Below are 21,039 nucleotides of genomic sequence, written 5' to 3'. Positions count from 1 at the left end.
TGCTTTGTGTTTGTTTTTGTTCTTTTTGTGAAGCACTTTCTAACACTATGCTATCCAAATAAAGGTAATTACATCATTATTATGATTCCCAGCGCAGTCTGTTGCTGTGATGTGATTGGAGGATGACGCCTGACGCACCTGGCAGCCCTAAGCTGGGCCACTCACGAGGTCCTTCCTTTCTCCGCCAGCACCGTTGCAGCGGGTGAATGCGTGGCGTGGATGGACTGGTGAAAATTCATCAAAATTCACTCAAGTCAGGCCGTTTTGAGTTTCACTAGAAAGCCAGCAGGATGCCGGCGTATTTTCAGCGCCCAGAGAATGCTCTGAAACGAGCGAACGGTGAGTAGAAACGTTTGTCAGACCTGCATGCTAACGTTAGCTGGTTTTAGCCTCGTCACTTTAATTCAGCGGCACCGCTAGCTGCTAATGCTAGCCGCTAATGGCGGGGAAGACACGCCGTTTTCTTATCTTGTACGTTATAGCTAGCTCTTACGACAGACCGTATTATACAGATTGACACTTTCAAAACGCTAGATATACGTGAATACTCGCGATTAACAGCATCTGCTACTGTCAAATAATCCGTACTCGCTTTTCCCACGACGTTAACGTTGCTGCTAATGTCACGTCCACTAAGCACCGACATGGGCCTAACGTCAACTACGTCAGGCAGATTTAGTGCCAACTCTGGCGTTTTTTGTTATGTAGTTATACAGTTATTGTCACAGAGAAGGTGTTGCGTGAGTCCAAGCTTAAAAACCTCCTCTTTATTAAAGAATCCTTAGGTGTAGTTGCCTAAAGATTTCCTTCAGACGTTTGAAGATGTGTAACGTTATATAAATACTCTACTTTTAATAAAAATTAAGTGTGTTTGATATGGTTTTCCTCTAAAAGAAGTTAAATTATCTTGTTAAAGTTCTTTAAATAGTATCTACTCCTTCTCCCTCATTCAAAATCCCTAAATCTATAAATATCCAAATATTGTTCATTTTAAAAGTGTTGGACATAAGATGTCTCTTACTTAACTGTAAAGTTCATTCTCAGTGTTTGTGCACTGGAGGCTTCATGTTTTACCATAACACTTGTGTAAGTTGACTATTGGACCAGGATTGGCTTCAAACTATTAATGATGTCACAAATCATGCTTGTAGGCCCGCCCCTAAAAAAATGGATTTTCAATCAAAACAGAAACTTTTAACTTCCAGCAGATTAATGTGAAAACAGCCTCTAGTGTCAAACTCATACACATACATCATTCTGCACAGTGAAGCTCAAACATCCAACTGTAGGAACAGACTTCAAATTAATTCGTAGTCACCACATATAGTCTGGTAAGAACTGGAAAAATGCTGCTTTATTCACTACCACACACATATAATGCAAGTCACTCTGTAATAGACTATGTTCAGATCAATATTTGTGAACTGACAGGGTTTCTGCAACATAATAAAGAGAAGGAATTACATGCATTAATAATTATATTAATTATGCAGCTTATGCCTATTCCACCCCCATGAAACTACTATACAAGTACGCTGAACAGAGAATATTAGTTCAAATGATGTATAATTTCGACAACAGTAGCATATGAAGCAAACAGAGCTTACTCAATTATGAAAGCAAAGTTATGCACTAAGGCCTCTTAGCTGTAGCCAAATTGATCCACACATACATAAAATGAAATAAATGAGAATTATACACAGTGTTTTAACTTGACCAAAGTCATAGATTTGAACAGGCAACAAAAATTAACAACAGTAATATTTCTTAAACTTCTCAACAGAGTTATTTGTTAAGACTTACACTCATGGGATCTCTCAGCTCACAAATGTCTTTAAATGAAAGGAATCCTACATGGAATTATTGTAAAAGAGATAAAAATACATCCTGCCAACAGAGCAACCACTTTGATGTGGTAAACTATCAGCAACACACTGACTACAGAGCATGAAGCTGGAAAACTGGATACAGCAGTTATTGGTGTCCCTCCCTGATTGGCCAAGGCCTTAATTGGTACTTAACGCTACATGATCCTGAGCTGAACAGATGGTGGTGTGGAAGTGACCCTACTGAAAAGGACTATTTTATTTATCCACAAAGACGCTCTCAAGGATTATTTAAAGGACCTAATGCTGACCTTTTCAACAATTACCCGCTGATGTATGTTGTCTGTGTTGCATGTGTTTACACAGAGTTTCTGGAGGTTGGCAAGAAGCAGCCAGCCTTGGATGTTTTGTACGATGTCATCAAGAGCAAGAAACATCGAACATGGCAGAAGATCCACGAGCCCATCATGCTCAAGTACCTGGAGCTCTGCGTGGATCTACGCAAGAGCCACCTGGCCAAGGAGGGTCTCTACCAGTACAAGAACATCTGCCAGCAGGTGTGTGAGGAGAGAGTGGTGGTATTTGCACACATCAGGTGGTGGTTTATCCCTCAGCTTTTTGGAGTTAAGGTGTAAAATGTGTCTTTGTTTTTAGGTGAATATCAAATCTCTGGAGGATGTGGTTAGGGCTTACCTGAAGCTGGCAGAGGAGAAGACTGAGACAGCCAAGGAGGAGTCCCAGCAGATGGTCCTGGACATCGAGGATCTGGATAACATCCAGACTCCAGAGAGGTGAGGTTGCACAAGTGTACACAATATTTTTAGGAGCACTTTTTTTTGATGCGTGGTGTTAAACTACCTTTAACATGACAGTACAATATCAGTTATGGTGCAGCTGATGATACAAGATGGTTTGCAGGTGCTTGTTTTGTATGTGTGCGGGTTACTGACGTTGATCCTGTTGTGTGACTTCAGTGTGCTTCTGAGTGCTGTGAGTGGAGAGGACACTCAGGATCGTACTGATCGTCTGCTGCTCACTCCTTGGGTGAAGTTCCTGTGGGAGTCCTACCGCCAGTGCCTGGACCTGCTGCGAAACAACTCCAAGGTGGAGCGGCTGTACCATGACATTGCCCAGCAAGGTAGTGACACACTTAATACCCATCTATCATTTAGTTTATCTTGTTGACAGATGTTACTGATCAATAACACATATTCTACATGGCAGTGGCACTATTTTAGATTTATTAGTGTTAGTGTCACAATTCATTTTAGAATATGTGTACATTAATGTTGTAGGCTAAAATTTCATCATAAATGTATCTTTTTCTTCTATTGAGTCATTAAAGAAATACAGTAAATAATATTAAAGTAATACAGTAAATAACATTAAAGTAATACAGTAAATAACAAGGCTAATTTACAGAATAATTATTCCCATTTACCATTTCCCTCGACTCAAACAACAGTTGAGCAGGAAATTAGGTGTTGAATGTCACATACAAAATGCTTTAATTAATGTCTGGTCGTCTTCTCTGCAGCATTCAAGTTCTGCCTTCAGTACACCCGCAAAGCTGAGTTTCGCAAGCTGTGTGACAACCTGCGTATGCATCTGGGTCAGATCCAGCGACACCACAATCAGAGCACCGCCATCAACCTGAACAACCCTGAAAGCCAGTCCATGCACCTGGAGACACGTCTGGTGCAACTGGACAGCGCCATAAGTATGGAGCTCTGGCAGGTCTGTTCACTGAATACTGAGTCTCTTAACTGACCATACCAGCGTGTTCACATCTCTCAGCCTTTTTACTACAAGTATGAATATATAAAAAATGTTAGGAAATGCTTTGGAAAATAGTCAGCAGTAATACAAAATAAGTAGTGAAAGACTTGAATAAAGACTGTGCACTAGTATGGTACTTCTAATGTCTTCTGGTGTTAGAATTAATAAAATTGAAGATGCATGTAATGATACAATTATTGTTTCTCTTTCCAGGAAGCCTTTAAGGCTGTTGAGGACATCCATGGCCTGTTTGCTCTTTCGAAGAAGCCCCCCAAACCCCAGCTAATGGCCAACTACTACAACAAGGTGTCCACTGTGTTCTGGAAATCTGGAAATGCTCTTTTCCACGCCTGCACCCTCCACCGGCTCTATCATCTCTCCAGGGAGATGCGTAAGAATCTCACCCAAGAGGAGATGCAGAGGTATCGTATTCATTACCTGTACAATAGTGCACATGATTTACTCTGGCAGAGAACAGATGGTTAATAACGCTGACCTTCCGTCTTTAGGATGTCCACCAGAGTCCTCCTTGCCACTTTGTCTATTCCCATCACCCCTGAGCGCACTGATATTGCTCGGCTGCTGGATATGGATGGTATCATTGTGGAGAAACACCGCCGGCTGGCAACTCTTCTGGGCCTGCAATCTCCACCAACCCGCCAAAGTCTCATCAATGACATGGTATGTCATGAGCATGAGAAAGGAACTTAAAGTGTTTTAGGTTTCAATACTGCTACTGAATACTTTCTTATATTAAATACAAACTCATTTCCTATCAAGGAAAATCAAAGCTTACACCTGACTTTGTAAAATTATCTGTTCATAAATATTTTGTCAAAGGTGTAATGAGAAATGTATGTCTATAATGTGTGCATTCCAGGTGAGGTTTAACTTGCTGCAGTATGTGGTACCTGATGTGAAGGAACTTTACAACTGGCTTGAGGTAGACTTCCATCCCCTGAAGCTGAGCGGAAGAGTGACCAAGGTAAACAATCTGGCAGCAACACGCTTGATAAGAAGGAAAATATACCATCTATCTTTGTAGTCCTAGTAGTTTTTTGTAGTAGTTCTTTGTTTGTTTGTTTTTAGATTAATTCTCCTTAACTTAACTCCCCTCCTAGGTGCTGAACTGGGTGAGAGACCAGGCTGAGAAGGAGTCTGACCTCCAGCAGTATGTCCCTCACCTGCAGAGCAACACCATCTTGCGGCTCCTGCAACAAGTAATTCTATTCAACCTTTTTTATTCAGTTAGAAATGCTTTAAATTCAAATCACATCTTCACTGTGATGGTATTGATTTTAATTTCTCTGTGTTCGTTGTATTAGGTTGCACAGATCTATCAGAGCATTGAGTTCAGCCGTCTGGCCTCCCTGGTTCCATTTGTGGACGCCTTCCAGCTGGAGCGCTCCATTGTGGATGCTGCCAGGCACTGTGATCTGCAGGTAAGGTCATGATCCAGTGAGATTATGCATTGTGAATGCATAACAGCTAACACTATTCCAACACATTCCAAGTGTTATTACAGTTATGAGGATACATGTGAATACTTAAGAGTATTTGTCATACTGTGTTGTACTATTTTTCTCACATCACCTTTTGTGTTGTAGGTCCGAATAGACCACACCTCTCGAACTCTGAGCTTTGGGTCTGACCTGAACTACTCAACCAAAGAGGATGCTCCAGTTGGTCCCTTCCTGCAGAACATGCCTTCAGAGCAGATTAGGAACCAGCTGACTGCCATGTCTGCCTCTTTGGCCAAGGCCATCCAGGTCATCAAGCCCGCCTCCATCCTGGTGAGTTGAGCTTCGTAATGGACCAGAGCCACCTGATCAATGACCAGAATTAGCGGTCGTCTTACTGACACATAGTACTAACATGCACATATTTGTATCTTCATGCACTGTTGAAGTCTCACTCATAATTAGTTGCTTTTGGCATAATCCACGCTGCTTTACTCCTCAACTCTTAATTGCAATTTGACCCCATTTGTCCCTTTTCAGCAAGAACGTGAGGAGCAGAGCCAGCAGGCCATCGCTGCCTATCTGAAAAATGCCCGCAAGGATCACCAGCGTATCCTGGCTAGGAGACAGACCATTGAGGAGCGAAAGGAGCGCCTGGAGAGTCTCAACATACAGCGGGAGAAGGAGGAGCTCGAGCAGCGGGAGGCTGAGATGCAGAAGGTCCGTAAGGCTGAGGAAGAGCGTCTGCGCCAGGAGGCCAAAGAGAGGGAGAAGGAACGCATCATGCAAGAGCATGAGCAGATTAAGAAGAAGACTGTGCGAGAACGGTTGGAGCAAATCAAGAAGACTGAACTCGGAGCTAAAGCTTTCAAGGATATTGATATTGAGGTAAAATGTAGCCAATATAGCCGACTTGATCCATAAGTTTGAACTAATTTTTGCAGCAATAAGTCATGTTAGTAAAAAGTCTAAAAGGTGAAACTTTGCCTCTTTTTTTTACAGGACCTGGAGGAGCTGGATCCTGACTTCATCATGGCTAAGCAGGTGGAGCAGCTGGAGAAAGAGAAGAAAGAACTTCAGGAGCGTCTGAAGAACCAGGAGAAGAAGGTAAGGGAGTGATATATTAGTGTAAGCATCTGTCATCTACATGTGAATTGGATGTTAATTTTTCTCTCTCTCTTTCTCTCCAGATTGACTACTTTGAGAGGGCAAAACGGCTTGAGGAAATTCCTCTGATCAAAAAGGCCTATGAGGAGCAGCGCATCAAGGACATGGAACTGTGGGAGCTCCAGGAGGAGGAGAGGGTATTAAAAAAACCCAACTGATTGAGAAATTATCTAAACTACAAACATATATATATATAAAGGAAGTTTGACACACTATCCAGAATGTAAGAATTTGTTGTTGGTTTGTTTTGTTGTAGATCAGTAACATGAAAGTTGAGCGGGAGAAGGCTCTGGAGCACAAGAAGCGTATGTCCAGGATGATGGAGGACAAAGAAAACTTTTTGTCCAAAATCACTGCTGCCCGTAGCTTCATCTATGAGGTAAGATAAGAAGAGAAGAGATGCTATTTCGTTCCTGCAGCAACTTATGTTAAGAGTTAGCAGTGTTTTCAAATACAGTTTGCTGTCTTAAAAGGAAAAACTGAAGGCATTCCAGGAGCGTTTGGTGGAGGAGAGGAAGAAGCGTCTGGAAGAAAGGAAGAGGCAGCGCAAAGAGGACAGGCGTAACACTTTCTACCGCCAGAAAGAGGAAGAGGCACAACGTATCCATGAGGAGCAGCTCAAGAAAGGTAATTGATATCTGTTTACACATGTGAGCGATAAGCCAACCAATCAAGATAAAGTAGGGGCGGGATTTCATATGCAACAGAGAACTGACTTTTTGCATCAGCAAGCAAAATGGAGGATATTGTGTGAAGTTGGCATTAGTGATTAAATTGTTCAGTCGTAAAGTTGTCACCCAGCAGTACATTTCCATTTGTCTCCATGACTTTGCATGCAAGTGAAGCTGGACATGATGGAAGCAAATAGAACATTAAATTTCATTTTTTTTATTGAAGTCCTTGGTTCTATTTTCTGATTGTGGACACACCAGCTGTAGGAGCGAAGTGTGCCACTTTTTTATTATCAGAGCAAGTTGTAGTAGCTCTTATTCTGTCAGAGTTTATGTAATTTGAATGCATCAAGTTTATTTTCCTGTGTTTGTCACAGAGCGTGAGGAGCGTGAGCGCCTGGAACAAGAGCAGCGAGAGGAGGAGGAGAGGGAGTACCAGGAGCGTCTGCGCAAGCTGGAGGAGCAGGAGCGGAAGCAGCGTGCCCGTCAGCAGGAGATTGAGGAGCGCGAACGCCGCCGTGAAGAGGAGAGAAAGGGCCCTGCAGAGGAGAAAGCCAAGCCTGTAAGTTTATGGTCAGAGTGTGCAAGTGTTGAGTCTCAGTTAATGTTTCATATAAGTATGAAGTAGGCGCGGGAATAAAAAGTAAACGTGCAGTATTTTATCATTATGTTTCTCAGGATAATTATAATATCATGATGCATAGGATAGAAGTAACTCTATGAACAAGAGACTTTCAAAAAAGTATGTGTTCAGACTGAAAACAGCCCTGCCTTAAACAACGCCGGGGTCCACGTTGATGGGGATTTGTTGCCTCAGCTGTTGGTGAGACATGAAATACAATCTAGGAAGTCCAGTTTGAGTAACAAATCCATGAGTTTGAAGGCTTGTCAGACATTAAAACACTGCACAGCGGTTTATACTGTAAGACAGGATTTTACCATTTGTTGCAACAATTGTGAGGTAAACATTACAAATAATCTACCAGGAATATGTGTTTGCATTTATTTGAACCCCCACTGCATCACTGAACTGACCTCATTCAAATGAAAGAAAGGGCTGAGAACCAAAGTTTGTCTGAACACAGAGTTGAAAGGTTCGAAGCAAAAGTTGCACCTTTGTATAATCAGTTGCAAGATAATGGTGCCTATCCATCAGTTACATAACACAAGAGGATGAACATTTGATTGTCTTTTCCCTAATATGAAGCTGTGATGAAAGGGAGCCCAAATGTATTGTTGCATGTGTTCAAAGAACAAGTGCAGAATAATGGATTCAGGCTAAAACAGTTCTTGCATATTTATGGTCATAATTTAATTTATATTACAGTGCCTTGTTGTGAAGAAGCAAAGTAGGCATACAGACCTTTGAATGACCCTGATTAATGGTGCAATGTCTTTTATTTTTTTTACACAGGATTGGGGTGAGAAGGAGGAGGGAGGATGGAGGAGGCGCACTGAGGGAGGTGATTCAGACTGGCGTCGTCCTGTGCCTGACAGGTGCGTGTTGATAACTCATAACATAATCCTCCTCGCTTATTGTTAACCTGATCAAACTATGAGTGGCTGCTCTATTGGTACCTGTGCTGTCTCTGTAGGGACTGGAGACAAGAGGGTCGTGAGGGAGACGACAGGGAGGACCGAGAGATGCCCTTCAGGCGAGGAGATGGTCCACGCAGGGGCGGAGATGATAGAGGACCCCGTAGGGGCTTTGATGATGATCGAGGTCCACGTCGTGGCGGTGATGATGACCGTCCTCTACGTAGAGGAATGGATGATGACCGAGGTCCACGCAGAGGCTTTGATGATGACCGCGGTCCAAGAAGGGGTGGCGATGATGACCGTGGCCCAAGGCGTGGCTTTGATGATGATCGCGGTCCCAGGCGTGGCTTTGATGACGACCGAGGTCCACGTAGAGGCATGGATGACTCCAGGGGTCTCAGGCGTGGGGCTGATGATGACTGGGGCAGGAGAGGAGACGATGACAGAGGTGGAAGAAGAGGTATGGATGACGGACCCCGTCGTGGTGGTGATGACGCCAAACCCTGGAAGCCTCTCGGCAGACCTGGTAAACATGCAGCCATTCAGCTCCTGACAAATGATATAAATGTCTGAAAATGTAACTGAACGCTGGTTTGTTCAGTCATTCAGCTGCTCAGCAGTTTTGTGTCTAAATGTAAGAACTTTCTGATCAACGGTGTGACAAGCGTTTGCTTCTGTTGCAGGTGGTTGGCGTGAGCGGGAGAAAGCCCGGGAGGAGAGCTGGGGTCCTCCTCGTGGTGGTGCCCAGGATGACGAGGATGATGATGATGGAGAGGGAAGATCCAGTGACCGCTTCAGGGACCGTCCTCCACCCAGGTGGGTCTGACCTGAATAAATGCATTAAATGAATAAAAGAAAATCAGTGACTTGTTTAGTGAGTTGTCGCAGTTGTTAATGGTGGGACTCTGTATTCAGAGAGGAGAACACCTGGAGGAGAGCGGGCACAGACGAAGGTAGCAATTGGAGAAGTTCTCGCCGAGAGGACACTGACCGTGATGATCGCCGCGATGATCGTCGTGACAGAGATGATCGCCGTGACCGTGAAGATCGCCGTGGTGACCGCCGTGATAGAGACCGCCGTGATGATGAACAGAGAGGCCCACCCAGAGAGCAGGATGAAGGTAAAGCAGAGCGTTAACAAAGAATGACCATAACCATTACACACTGTACACACACTGTAGTTTTTAAGATTTGTGACATTATTGATATGGTGAACAAAACCCTGAGCACCTCTGCACAACATTCAGGCTTCAGATTTGTCAGATATACTCTGATCAATGAAGCTCATTACACTATAGCAGCCATCTTAACACAATGATCTTGACAGGATCTACATGGTAAAATAGGTGTTTCTTAACGCTTCAGCACTCTCGTAGTTCCAAACAGTTGGGTATATTAAGTGGAGTGTCGTTTTCAGCCAGCAGATGTCACTATTTACCTGTTTAATTAATGCTTGAGTGTTCCCGCCAAGATACCCAGTTCAGACAAATTTAATAAACTTTTGAACTCAGGTTGTTCTTATAAAAATGTTACATCAGTGCTTGGACATTTCCTAATGAGCAGCTTTGTTTCCTCAGGAGGCTCCTGGCGCCGTGGAGGTGATAAGCGGGAAGAACGGGACAGGGACCAGCCAAGGGAGCGTGACCGTGAGGTTGAGGGAGATAGGACCTGGCGTACTGACAAAGAAAACCCTCGTCGCACTAAGAACGAGACAGATGATGATGGCTGGACTACTGTCCGCCGCTGAATCCCAACGTCTGCATCCAATTGGCTCAGTTAATGATGAATTGGTTTTGAAAAATATGACTACAAGCTTCTGATACTTCTGTGCGTTGCTCCTTTGAATGAATGAAATATTCGTAGACAGTAGTTTTCCTGGGAAATGTTTTCCTTTCATCTTTATTTTGACTTCCAGCAGTTCTGAACCAGAGACCCCACCACCACACAAAACACCATCAACCAATGAAATGTGTGCACTCAGGCCTCCATGCAAACCATTACTGTAGACTTGACTGCCCCCAGTGGTTAGGAGTGTTATCACCCAAAATGATCACGTGAAATTGACTCCTGAAAACCAGTGTACCAACAGCTTTCAATGCAACTTCACTATATCACCAACTGCCTCTTTTAAATAATTAACCATTTAATGTATGTTACATTACAGCACAGATCCACAACTCTTGTTATGGCAGCGATGATAAATCTGTCATCTGCTTCAGTGATCTCTGCTCTTCATGTAATATTTCAGATACTTCATAACCTGTTAAATGAGTGGAACTTCCATTTTGATGTGCATGCTTAGAATATTCAATTGGTCTCCTGATAAACAGTGTGTGCTTCTATCTCCCGCTGCAATCAACGGTATCAAACCAGGTTGCATGTGTACAGATAAAGCCTTTATTAATAAAGATGTTTGCTCACCGCTTACTTGTTCATTTTGTCTCAGTCAATATTATCATTAAAGATTGCAGCACATACAGAAGTTTTTAGTGTGGTGTTGCTGAGGTTTTGTCCAGTCCAGAGGGGGCAAAATATCAGGAACTTTTCAATATAGTGCGCTCCAATAAACCACCAGCACCCACTATCACCTCAATAATAACGTATAATTATCACCTTTCTGACAATGTCAACAAAAAGTGAAAATGTATAAGCTTCATAAAAGAAGCTGTTGTATTAAATTGCACAGGTGTTATAAGAAAGTACTTGGTGACATGTAACCAACACAACACTCAAAGCTTTTCCTGATATCAGACTGCTCCTGATGATGATTTTTAAGTGAAGCTGAAAGCTCGAGACTGGAATAATGCATCAGACATTTTTTGGGAGTGACTTTATTCTTGTATGTGTTCAATATCAATGGATCTCCTGGTTTGTAGAAAAAAAAGTTTAATAAGTCACTTAAGACTGTGGTTCCCAAACTGGAGGTTGAGACCCCGGTCAAGTGGTCACAGGATAAATTTCAGAAGTTAGGCCTTTTTTAAAACATACTTTCTGACTTACCAATAGTAGGAAAAGTACAAGTGTCACTACTAATATTAACAATGGCTCTGTTCATACAAGTGTGCTTTGAAAGTGTGACAGTGAGCCAGCGTGAACAATATCAGGACCCTAAAACTAAAGCAGCTCAATTGAATTCATCCATCCATCCATCATAAAGTTTATTAATTACACCTGTGCTTTTCTACAGTGACATGCAAAAAAAAAGTCTTCTGTGGAAATACTGTTTGGAAAAGCAGAAACATATTTCAGTGACACAAAGTAAAAATAAAATCAGACTCTACTCAGATCTGTTTCCTCGTATGTGAATTACTATGAATAATAAATTAAATAAGGATGAGAAAAAAACTGGTTCCACTGAACTGGTTCCAACCTAACGACATCAAGGAGCTACAAGTAACCATCGCTTTGGTTTAAGTGTCACAAGCGCCACAAATCTTCGGGAAACGTTGACTTAATATGTCAGAATAATTGATTTACAAACACCATGTTATTATACATAAATCCAAGTTATTAGAAATGAATCCTTTTTGTACCTCTGACAAATTGTGAAATGTGCAAACACAACTTGAGGAAGTGTGTTGGTGGTCTGTGTAAACTGAAGAACAACAACTTCTACATATTAGTGAGTTTGAACATTTCTTCATTTGTTGCCTCTCTTGGTACCTACAGATCCTCTGACTGTGTTTTGGGGAATATTTGATCATTATTTCACGCTTGTTTGTGACCACTAGAGGTCGGTAAAGCACCATGGAGAGGGGCGCCACACTGCACACAGTGAAAGCAGGCAAAGTGTGTTGCTTCATGTCTGATCAGCATTCAACTGAGCTGTGTGAAACTCAGGAAAATACAAACATGCAGGCAGGCAGTTGTGAGTATGCAGACAATTAGAAAATCCAATAACATTAGTTATAAAAAAGAAAAAAGAAAAAACAAAACTATCCAACATGCAGAACATTTCCTTACAAAATATGTTTGACACGTATAGTAAATGTCTTTTATTCGCATGCCCCGATCTATATGATGAAGCCACAATAATACTAATAATAATAATAATAACGGTAGCAGCCTAATAATAATAATGATAATAATATGACTCATTAAAATCATGATTGATATTTATTATTTGACTATTAAAAACCAAAAGGCTATGCCAGATTAAATGAACTGACAGACCATCGCAAATAAAACATTTCAAATAAATAACCTCCCATTGATTCCTCATAGTGTTGTCGGTTTAATCATGTAACCTGGATCCACACATTTTAAAGATGTCACATCGTGCTTGTGATGTGTTGTACAGCTGTTGACGCTCTCAACCCATTTTAATCTACAGTTTGTATTTTCTTCCACACAAACACTTGACTCACCCGCACAAATAAAACCTCAACTTGTCCATAAGCCTCGTATGTGCAGGTGTATAGAAACGATATAACTAATGATACAATTAATCATATTAATAATTGTGCCCACATTGAAATAAATATTTATAATAATAATAATAATAGAAATCTGTGTTCCCTTAAAAGACAAATTAAATACAACAATTCCATCAAAAGTCTAAAAACAAACAAACAAAACAGAAACAGAAATGTATGAAAATATATTATTTAAGCAGACATGCAGTATTATGCATCTATTCGTTTAAGCAGCCTCAGTAACATCAGGAGAACTGCGCGCGCTGTTAGTGTGTATTATTTATTGAGGAGGGCCCTCGGTGCGGCCATGGCTGCAGCTCCTAGTCACGGATGCACACACACACACACAAACATACACACACACACACACACACACACACGGGGCTGACAGGCTGCAGTCACACAGGTAGGCTCCTCCAATAAACACCTGTGCGTTTTTGCTTTGAATGACTGTGACACACAGCGACTGATCGGCGGGAAGCTGCTGCGTGAACTGTGAAGACCCTGTCAGGCTTCACGTCGTGTCCCGTACAGCTGACAGAAGCTCTGAAATCTTTACTGAAGCTCGTTTGTGTCTCCCAGACGTCCCATCCAGCAGATATTAAGAGCGACTTCAATTTTAAACGCACCCTAATAGAATCTGAGGGGAAATGAAAACGAGCAGAAACTAAACTAGAACAATTATGTACATAAAGCAGTTAGAAAACCATCGCCAGGAACAAAATTGGGAAATAAATGAAGGCCGACCAATGCAATTAATGTGCTGCTAAATATTATCTGCGCCGGATAGCCTCGAAAATAAACCTCAACACAGCTGATTTGATGTCTGCGCAACATTGTTGAGCATAATTTAAAATAATAACTTGCTAGTACTATCAGTGCACCCCCCACTTTAAAAAAAAAATCAGTTTGAACCTGTCATAGGCCGTAAATGCAAATAAGCAGTCTACCTCGAGCTTTTCTACTGGTTCAGATGAGTGTGTTAAATGTCCTGGAGATATGTGCGCGTGAGTGTGTTTGTGTGTGTGTGTGTGTGTTTGTGTGCGCGCGTGCGTACGGGGGGCTCCTCTCTGGACGAATCCGTTCCGTTGCGCGTTCGAGTCCGCCTCTCCGCGCCCCTGCTTCCCATTGACGCACTTTTTAAGCGTCTTCCCCTTCTCCACCTTAAGGCGAGCAGCAGCGGCAGCGACCAATCACCATGCCATTACAGCCTTCAGAGGAAGCTGTTTATGGGACTGCAGCGCTAATTAGGCTCATGAACTAACAAATCTGCCCGCACGAAGCCGGCGAGGAAAACGATCACATCCATGGATTAGTCTGGGAGTAGCTGAGCACTTTTTATTTTGGCTTTCTCGACACTGCCGCCTTTTCTCAACTTATTTACTGCGCAGAAACTTTCCCCCTTTTCTTGGGTGTGGAGTATTTTTTAAGCGAGAGCGCCTACGACGACTTCACCTTAAACTGGGGAATCTGGACTATCAGACCATGTTTCAACCTACACCCAAGAGGTGTTTTACTATAGAGTCTTTAGTGGCGAAGGATAATCCTGTACCGGCGTCCCGCTCCGAGGAGCCCATCAGGCCAGCGGCTCTCAGCTATGCAAACTCCGGCCAGATGAACCCGTTTCTGAACGGCTTTCACTCCGGCGGCAGGGGCGTCTACTCTAACCCGGACTTGGTGTTTGCCGAGGCGGTCTCTCATCCGCCAAACTCCGCCGTCCCGGTGCATCCGGTGGCCCCGCCGCACGCTCTGGCCGCTCACCCGCTTTCATCCCCACACAGTCCGCACCCTCTTTTCGCCAGCCAGCAAAGGGACCCCTCAACTTTCTACCCCTGGTTATTACACAGATATAGGTACTTGGGTCACAGATTTCAAGGTAAGTTCTCAAAGTGCTTCATTTGGTTCACTTTTACGCACGATACGCGCTGAGCGGCTGGAGAGTGTTTTTTTTCCTCTTTCCTTCAGCAGACAGAGCTGGACGGAATAACATATCTGTAAAGCTGCAGCAGGGCAGGTTTTAAAGCCTATCACGTCCTGTCTTCAGGACAAAACATACACACTTTTTAAAAAATGATTATTTCGTTCAAATAATGAGCAGGTCTGCTTGAATTTCTTTATTTAGAAAAAAGAGAAAGCATCTCGTGCAAAGAAATAATTGTTGCCATGGCTTCTGTAGCCGTCTGCTGCTTTCACTGTCTGTCCAGCACGAAAAAAAGACCACTAGAATTTTTGACATGTTTGTTCACAGTTGGTCTGCAGCATAGCTTTAATTCTTTACGCTGTATTCATGCGTAAAAACGAAATAATGTATCACGCTGCTTCGCTGTTTTAAACTAAGAATTATTTCACATTTTAACTGAGCTTAAATAGATTTTTTGTTTGGTTGTTTTTAAAGGAAAAAAATAAAACAATTTGGAGGATTATTTGAGTAGCTTATTGCTAATTTTCTAAAGCTGACATGAGTCATATTTGGGGTGATTTTAGTTTTATTAAGTGAACTTGGCCTGTGAGCTGTTTGGCCTCTTATCAAACTCCTTTATTATTTTTTGCTGCTGGTTGCTCATTTTATACTATTTATGCTTTTGATTATTTGTATTTTTTCTGACAAATTAAAGTAAAATGAACCTATTTAAAGGAATTTATTCAAAATTAATTTCTCAAGTTGTTTTTGGCTGATGTTTATTTCAATATTCTCATGCTGCTTCCATTTTACCTGTGATTTTGTTTACCAGAGCTGTTTGTTTAGATAATTAAATTAGGCCCAGGATTATAGCTCAGTGCTCTGTGTTGTTTTCCTCTTTCTTGCATGCGGATGCTCTGACAAATGTTGGATGAAGAAAGGATATAACAGCCAATAATTTGAAATACACACGTTTAATATATTCTCTTCTTTTATTGATCGCTGTCCAGCTTCTCCTCAGACATTATCATGTATATATTTCTCAATCCTGCCCTCAGTGGACTATTGTTTCATGCGTGCGCAGGCCTGCTGTTTTGCTCTGGAAATGTTCATATTTTATTACATTTACAAAAAAACAAAAAAAAACAAAAAAAAAAAAACATCATGACACATCCTCGTCTTCTGCTCGTTTTCCAGGTAATGAAACGAGTCCAGAGAGCTTCCTTTTGCACAACGCGCTGGCCAGAAAGCCCAAAAGAATCCGGACAGCTTTTTCACCTTCGCAACTCCTGCGGCTCGAACACGCGTTTGAGAAAAACCATTACGTGGTGGGAGCAGAAAGAAAGCAGCTCGCCCACAGCCTTAGCCTCACAGAAACTCAGGTAAGAAACACAACATTTTCATCCACATTGAAGCGCCCATCATGTCATTTTTATTTCACCTGGACGCAGCTGCTTGTATTTTGAATTTGAAGGCTGCTTCTTGGTGTGCTGTGTCTCGCTCTGGCCTTGCACTCTACAGTCAGCTTCACTATTATTATAAAAGGACTTTCCTCACACGACGGCTGATGTAGAAGACTATATGACTTCTTTCTTTTTTTTTTTTAACCTTAACATGACACCGTGGAGCTTTTTGATAGCAGGCCGCTGTGAAGCGACCGGATGATGACGTACGCAAATGTAAAATATGCAAAACAATCATTTGAAATAATCAGCCACCGAATTGTTTCTATACACCAGAGTCCATAAATGCATGTTGTCAATCGGAGACAGAGGCTTTCTGTTGGATCAAATCCACCGACATTGTATAGGCCTAACCTCATTTTAGGAGGGGTTGAATTACTTTGTTTTGGGGGGAGAATGTTGCCTTTCAAAATGGAGGGCAAATTAACCAGTTAACCATTTTATGGGATAGGGCGATACAAAGAGCGAGGCGGGTTCAGCGAATTCCCCCTGCCATATTTAAGATGGTGTTTGAGCCCATCAGCCGCTGTCTTTTGTCCGCTTGTGTCTCCTTTGGACGCGGGGCCTTTGGAGGAGCTGAAGGGAGAAATGAACCGTCACCTACTTCAATTAGCCCACTGAAGGCTTATTTAATGCACCTCAGTTGCTATTTAAGAGCTGCAGAGTGACAAAAGCAGGGGCAGACAATTTATCGATTTAGATGTTGTTAATTCCCCACGGTAGCATTTATTAACAAAGCCGAGTCCATTTAGAGGAGTGTGTTAAAATATGTGTTGGATGGGTGTAATTCCTTTATTTCGTTTCCATTCAAAGACTTGGATAAAAATACTCATAGTGAGAAAAAAAAAGAAGCTCTGACCTACTTTAGATGAAGCCTCAAAAGTTTTTCCAGACATCAAACATCAAAACATGTTAGTTTATTTCAGCTGTTTGCCTCGATTTTATTTACTTTTTTTTTAATTTTTAGGGCTTAATGTGGAATGCGGTGGATGATAAGTGGCACCATTTTTATTTTTTTATAAAACTGTCTGACCCTTCACAGGCTGAGCTCACTCTGTGCTGTAAATAAATATAATATATTAGAGTAACAATTGTAATTCGATCATTTGGACAAGAAGAGGTATGAATCCATGCTTTCCTGAAAATATAAATAATCATTGTTTATTCTGGTGCTTGTTTCCTCTGTGATGATCACCTTTTTATTTCTTCTGTACCGCTGTCTGCTCGTATTTAGCTCTGCCATTTAAACAATGTGTCCCTTTTTACGCGTGGTTTTACGCGCTGGCCAATCGCGGTTTATCTCGTGATAACTGATACAGGCTTTTGTTTTCTTTTTTCCCCCCCCTCTCTCTCTCCCTCTCTCTCCCTCACTCCTCTTCAGGTAAAAGTGTGGTTTCAGAACCGGAGGACGAAGTTCAAACGACAGAAGTTGGAAGAGGAGGGCTCGGAGTCTCAGCAGAAGAAGAAGGGATCGCATCACATAAACCGGTGGAGACTGGCGACTAAACAGTCGAGCCCAGAGGAAATTGATGTCACTTCGGACGATTAAAAAAAAAAAGGCTATATAAGCGTCTGAGTGAAGGAGGACATGGATAAAGGATGCCGTGTAGAGACAGTGAGAGGGTAAAAAAGCCAATGTCACATTCAGATCTCCGGAGATCGGCAGCTGAGGGTGAGAGAAACCCGACTGGTGGCACTGCTGTCACAGTGAGGGTCTGTCAGTCCAGATGACCCGGGAAAATGTGACTGACAGTGTCTCAGTCCACCTACCTGAACCCTTCCACGCACCAACCACCACCACTACAATCCCCCCCATCAACCATATTTCTTTTTCTCCAATTCACATTGGACGTTTGCACTTCAGAAGGTTTTTTTTTTTTTTTTTCTTAAAAAAAAAAAAAAACGTTTCCACTCAAGATACCAAAACACAAAACTGCTTTTGTAAAACTTGAATTGCATGGTATAGTTTTTTCCTGGTAGTTGTTTTAATTTGACAAGTTTTCTCCAACAAGAAGAAAAAGAAAAAACAATTTTGTTTTTAACTCTATTTTCCAAACTGAGAGATGTCGTGCTTCTTCCTTTTTACAAAGTGTGCAGTCTTTAATTAATGATTCTCGTGTAAAAGTGATTGTGAAAACATATGAAGTAGCGGTGCTGCGTTATAGTGGTTATTTTTTTTTTGTTTTTTTTTTTTAAGAAAAACTGAACAAAAAGTGATTTTTCGGAGAGGAAAGAACAAACCTTTCAAAAAAAAGTGAATCAGACCACAGATATAAAAATACTTAAAGGGAAGGTATCAGCACATTCCTTTAACCTAAAGCTTTACCAATGTGTCGCTGTGGCCCCATGCAGCCTTCTGTCAGGACTGGTCCCTCCAGTGAAAGTTTCCACGAAGGACTAAATGCAAGAATTGAGAGAAAGAAAAAAAAAACAACTTCAAGCACTGAGCGTATTCCATGTACAGAAATGCTAAAAGTTAATGTTTCTGTTAAACCCTCTTTTACAGAATGTAAATAATTTTTGTGTTTGTGTTAAGTTTGCTACAATTTTAACACAAAGTATACTTCCAAGAAGTATGTAATTGTCAATATTTTGTCAATAAAGTTTTATCAATATGTTGCGCGCAGTAAAAGTATAGACTTCTGATTATATAGAGCAGCTGAATGGGGGACAAAATGCTTTTAGCTCGATTATTTTTATTCTCATTTCTGCCATCATACAGAATGATTTGGGCTCAGTGAGGTGGGACAGTACAGTTTGAGCCTGGATGTGTTGTCCTCAGCTCTGCATTTGTTTCTCAGTCTGACATAGACGGCATTAGTTTTATTTTTAAGGGGGCTGCAGCGTCTGGTCCGCTCCAGCTACAAAGAGTCCCTACAAGCTTTTGTGAAAGTGCAAATCAGTTTGGGCAATTATCATGCGAGTAATATGAGGGGGGAAAGGGGATGCATTGCCCAGTGGTCCACTTTAATCTCTTAATCCACGGATCCAAGGGGGCTTGGTTGGACATAATTTAGTACAATCTGACTACCCCTCACGACGCGATAAGGGAAGGTTGCAATGTGCCGCAAAATGGGATCTTTGTTTAAAATCTTGTCTTGCAGGCTCCATAATGCTGCTGCTCTGCTGCTCTGGACTGAACGGGAACATTAGTGACTTCTTTAGGAGCCCGCAGGCTCAACTAAAACGATGCTATTTACAGCAGGAAATTATTCCGTAGGCTATTTACACACAAACAAGCCAACAGCGAAAAACAATGAACAGCAGATCCGTTTTTTTTTTTATTTAAAAAAAGGAAATCAGACAAATTTAAACTGGATTTCATTTTCTTGTGAAGGCATAACAGGAGAAATGTCAGTGTTTTCTGATGCGAGGTGTTTGTTTAATTGTTTCATAAAGTAAGGCTGTGTTTTTGTGGTGTGGGTTGGGGGGGTAGAGGGGGGTGGGGGTGGCATATAGGGAATTCTTAATCGGCCCATAGATTATAACAGCAATAAAAATCTTTAGAGAATACCATTAGCTTTGGAAAAAAAGACCCTAAAAGCTTTATTACAAACCCAGCTTTGAAATAGGGGGGATTAGAGGACTGAAAGGGTCCCACAATAGTTAGAAGAAAAGGTTTCATGCTAATGAGGTTAATGCCCTTTGTATCTCCGGACTCCACAACTTCATTACTCCTATCTCGGGCAACACCGAGCGGCTCAGAGCTTCACAATCCACTCGAGCTTTTCCCTACCCTGCCTATAAAGAAGGATTTGATAGCAGTCCTGTTCAAACTAGATAATTATATCTTTTCAAGTTGGAATTAAGATAAAGAAAGTGCAGTGGAGGCGGTGAGCCTTGATCCGCCGCAAACAAATTTGGCGCACTCTCCCCCCCTCTGTGCGCCTGTATGGACACACAGGAGACAGGACAGGCTTCTCATTAGAGCCTGGCACAGTTTGATTCATTTAAACGCGTTTGATTTTAACCTGGAAATCCCTCCTTTTTAAATTTTTTTAGCAGTAGCTCTGTTTACGGACAGAAGGTAAATAGATATTTTTTTTGCGGACAGGAGAATTCTGTCATTTTAAAATAGAAGATTTGTCACATTTAAAACCCCAGTTTACCAATTGAAATATACTAGAAGTATATTTTTAATTGCTTAATAAAATGCTATCGCTCCTCATTTTGAAGGCACCAATCAAAATATTTGAATTAAATGAATTAACGGCTGTAGGTAAATTTGTGCTTTTCTGTACAGCAGTCTTGGTTAAAATGATCCTATATTATTGAAAAAAAACCTCTCTGCGTTTATGTTGCAAATCTTACCATTTACATTAATTTTATGGGTCTTAAAAATTCAACTCGCCATTCTTTTCAGATCATGGCACTTATTAGAGGACGATCAAGCGCAATTTGAGTCTAAGGTCACATGAATATAATTGGTTTGGACAGAATTCAAATGGCGTGTGTGTGTGTGTGTGTGTGTGCGCGTGTGTGTGTGTGTGATCAGATCCTTCTCCCAGACGCTCGTGCTGTGCGTTAAGGGCCAGCTGTGGGGACCTCTGGTGACCCGCTTATCTAAACTTAAGCTGCTCCGCTCCGTCCAGGGGCCAAACTCGCCATAAATCATCACAACTTCTCGGTGTGATTATTCCTTTAAATATTCACGGCAGTTTGGACATTTTGGACCAAAGCCCCGCTGCATGAAACATTTAGTCCTGCAACGTGAAATGATTATCCGTCATTGAAAAAAAAAAGAGTAGCCGCTCCTATCAAGTGACCCCACTGACCCAAAACCTCTAATCTGCAATTAGTAGGTATAATTACGTCCGCT

The 21,039-nt window shown here is 41.8% G+C and overlaps 3 protein-coding genes across 5 annotated transcripts in view; 2 read left to right on the top strand and 1 right to left on the bottom strand.

Moving 5' to 3' along the window:
- Nucleotides 1–142: 142 nt before the first annotated feature.
- Nucleotides 143–10,869, top strand: eif3s10 (eukaryotic translation initiation factor 3, subunit 10 (theta)). The gene is made up of 22 exons (XM_042434105.1): nt 143–339; nt 2,193–2,383; nt 2,481–2,617; nt 2,801–2,964; nt 3,364–3,563; nt 3,819–4,027; nt 4,115–4,286; nt 4,486–4,590; nt 4,727–4,825; nt 4,931–5,047; nt 5,213–5,398; nt 5,606–5,953; nt 6,068–6,172; nt 6,256–6,369; nt 6,489–6,611; nt 6,706–6,859; nt 7,281–7,465; nt 8,318–8,400; nt 8,499–8,968; nt 9,126–9,258; nt 9,358–9,563; nt 10,020–10,869. The coding sequence occupies exons 1-22, from the start codon at nt 291–293 to the stop codon at nt 10,187–10,189; spliced, it is 3,720 nt and encodes a 1,239-aa protein (XP_042290039.1). The 5' UTR covers nt 143–290; the 3' UTR covers nt 10,190–10,869.
- A 2,129-nt stretch (nt 10,870–12,998) lies between these two features.
- On the top strand, nt 12,999–18,835 carry emx2 (empty spiracles homeobox 2). Its single transcript, XM_042433253.1, has 3 exons — nt 12,999–14,733; nt 15,955–16,139; nt 17,602–18,835. The coding sequence occupies exons 1-3, from the start codon at nt 14,343–14,345 to the stop codon at nt 17,767–17,769; spliced, it is 744 nt and encodes a 247-aa protein (XP_042289187.1). The 5' UTR covers nt 12,999–14,342; the 3' UTR covers nt 17,770–18,835.
- The window catches only part of LOC121911611 (rab11 family-interacting protein 2), a 108,922-nt gene continuing 105,992 nt past the window's right edge, over nt 18,110–21,039 (bottom strand). For all 3 annotated transcript variants that reach the window (XR_006099905.1, XR_006099908.1, XR_006099907.1), the window contains one exon: nt 18,110–18,617. The gene's annotated coding sequence lies outside the window, so the exon portion shown is untranslated. The remainder of the gene's footprint in view (nt 18,618–21,039) is intronic.

The sequence above is a fragment of the Thunnus maccoyii genome, chromosome 14 (genome assembly GCF_910596095.1).
Source record: "Thunnus maccoyii chromosome 14, fThuMac1.1, whole genome shotgun sequence".
NCBI classification, from domain to species: Eukaryota; Metazoa; Chordata; class Actinopteri; order Scombriformes; family Scombridae; genus Thunnus; species Thunnus maccoyii.
This window is presented reverse-complemented; position numbering and strand designations above follow the sequence as displayed.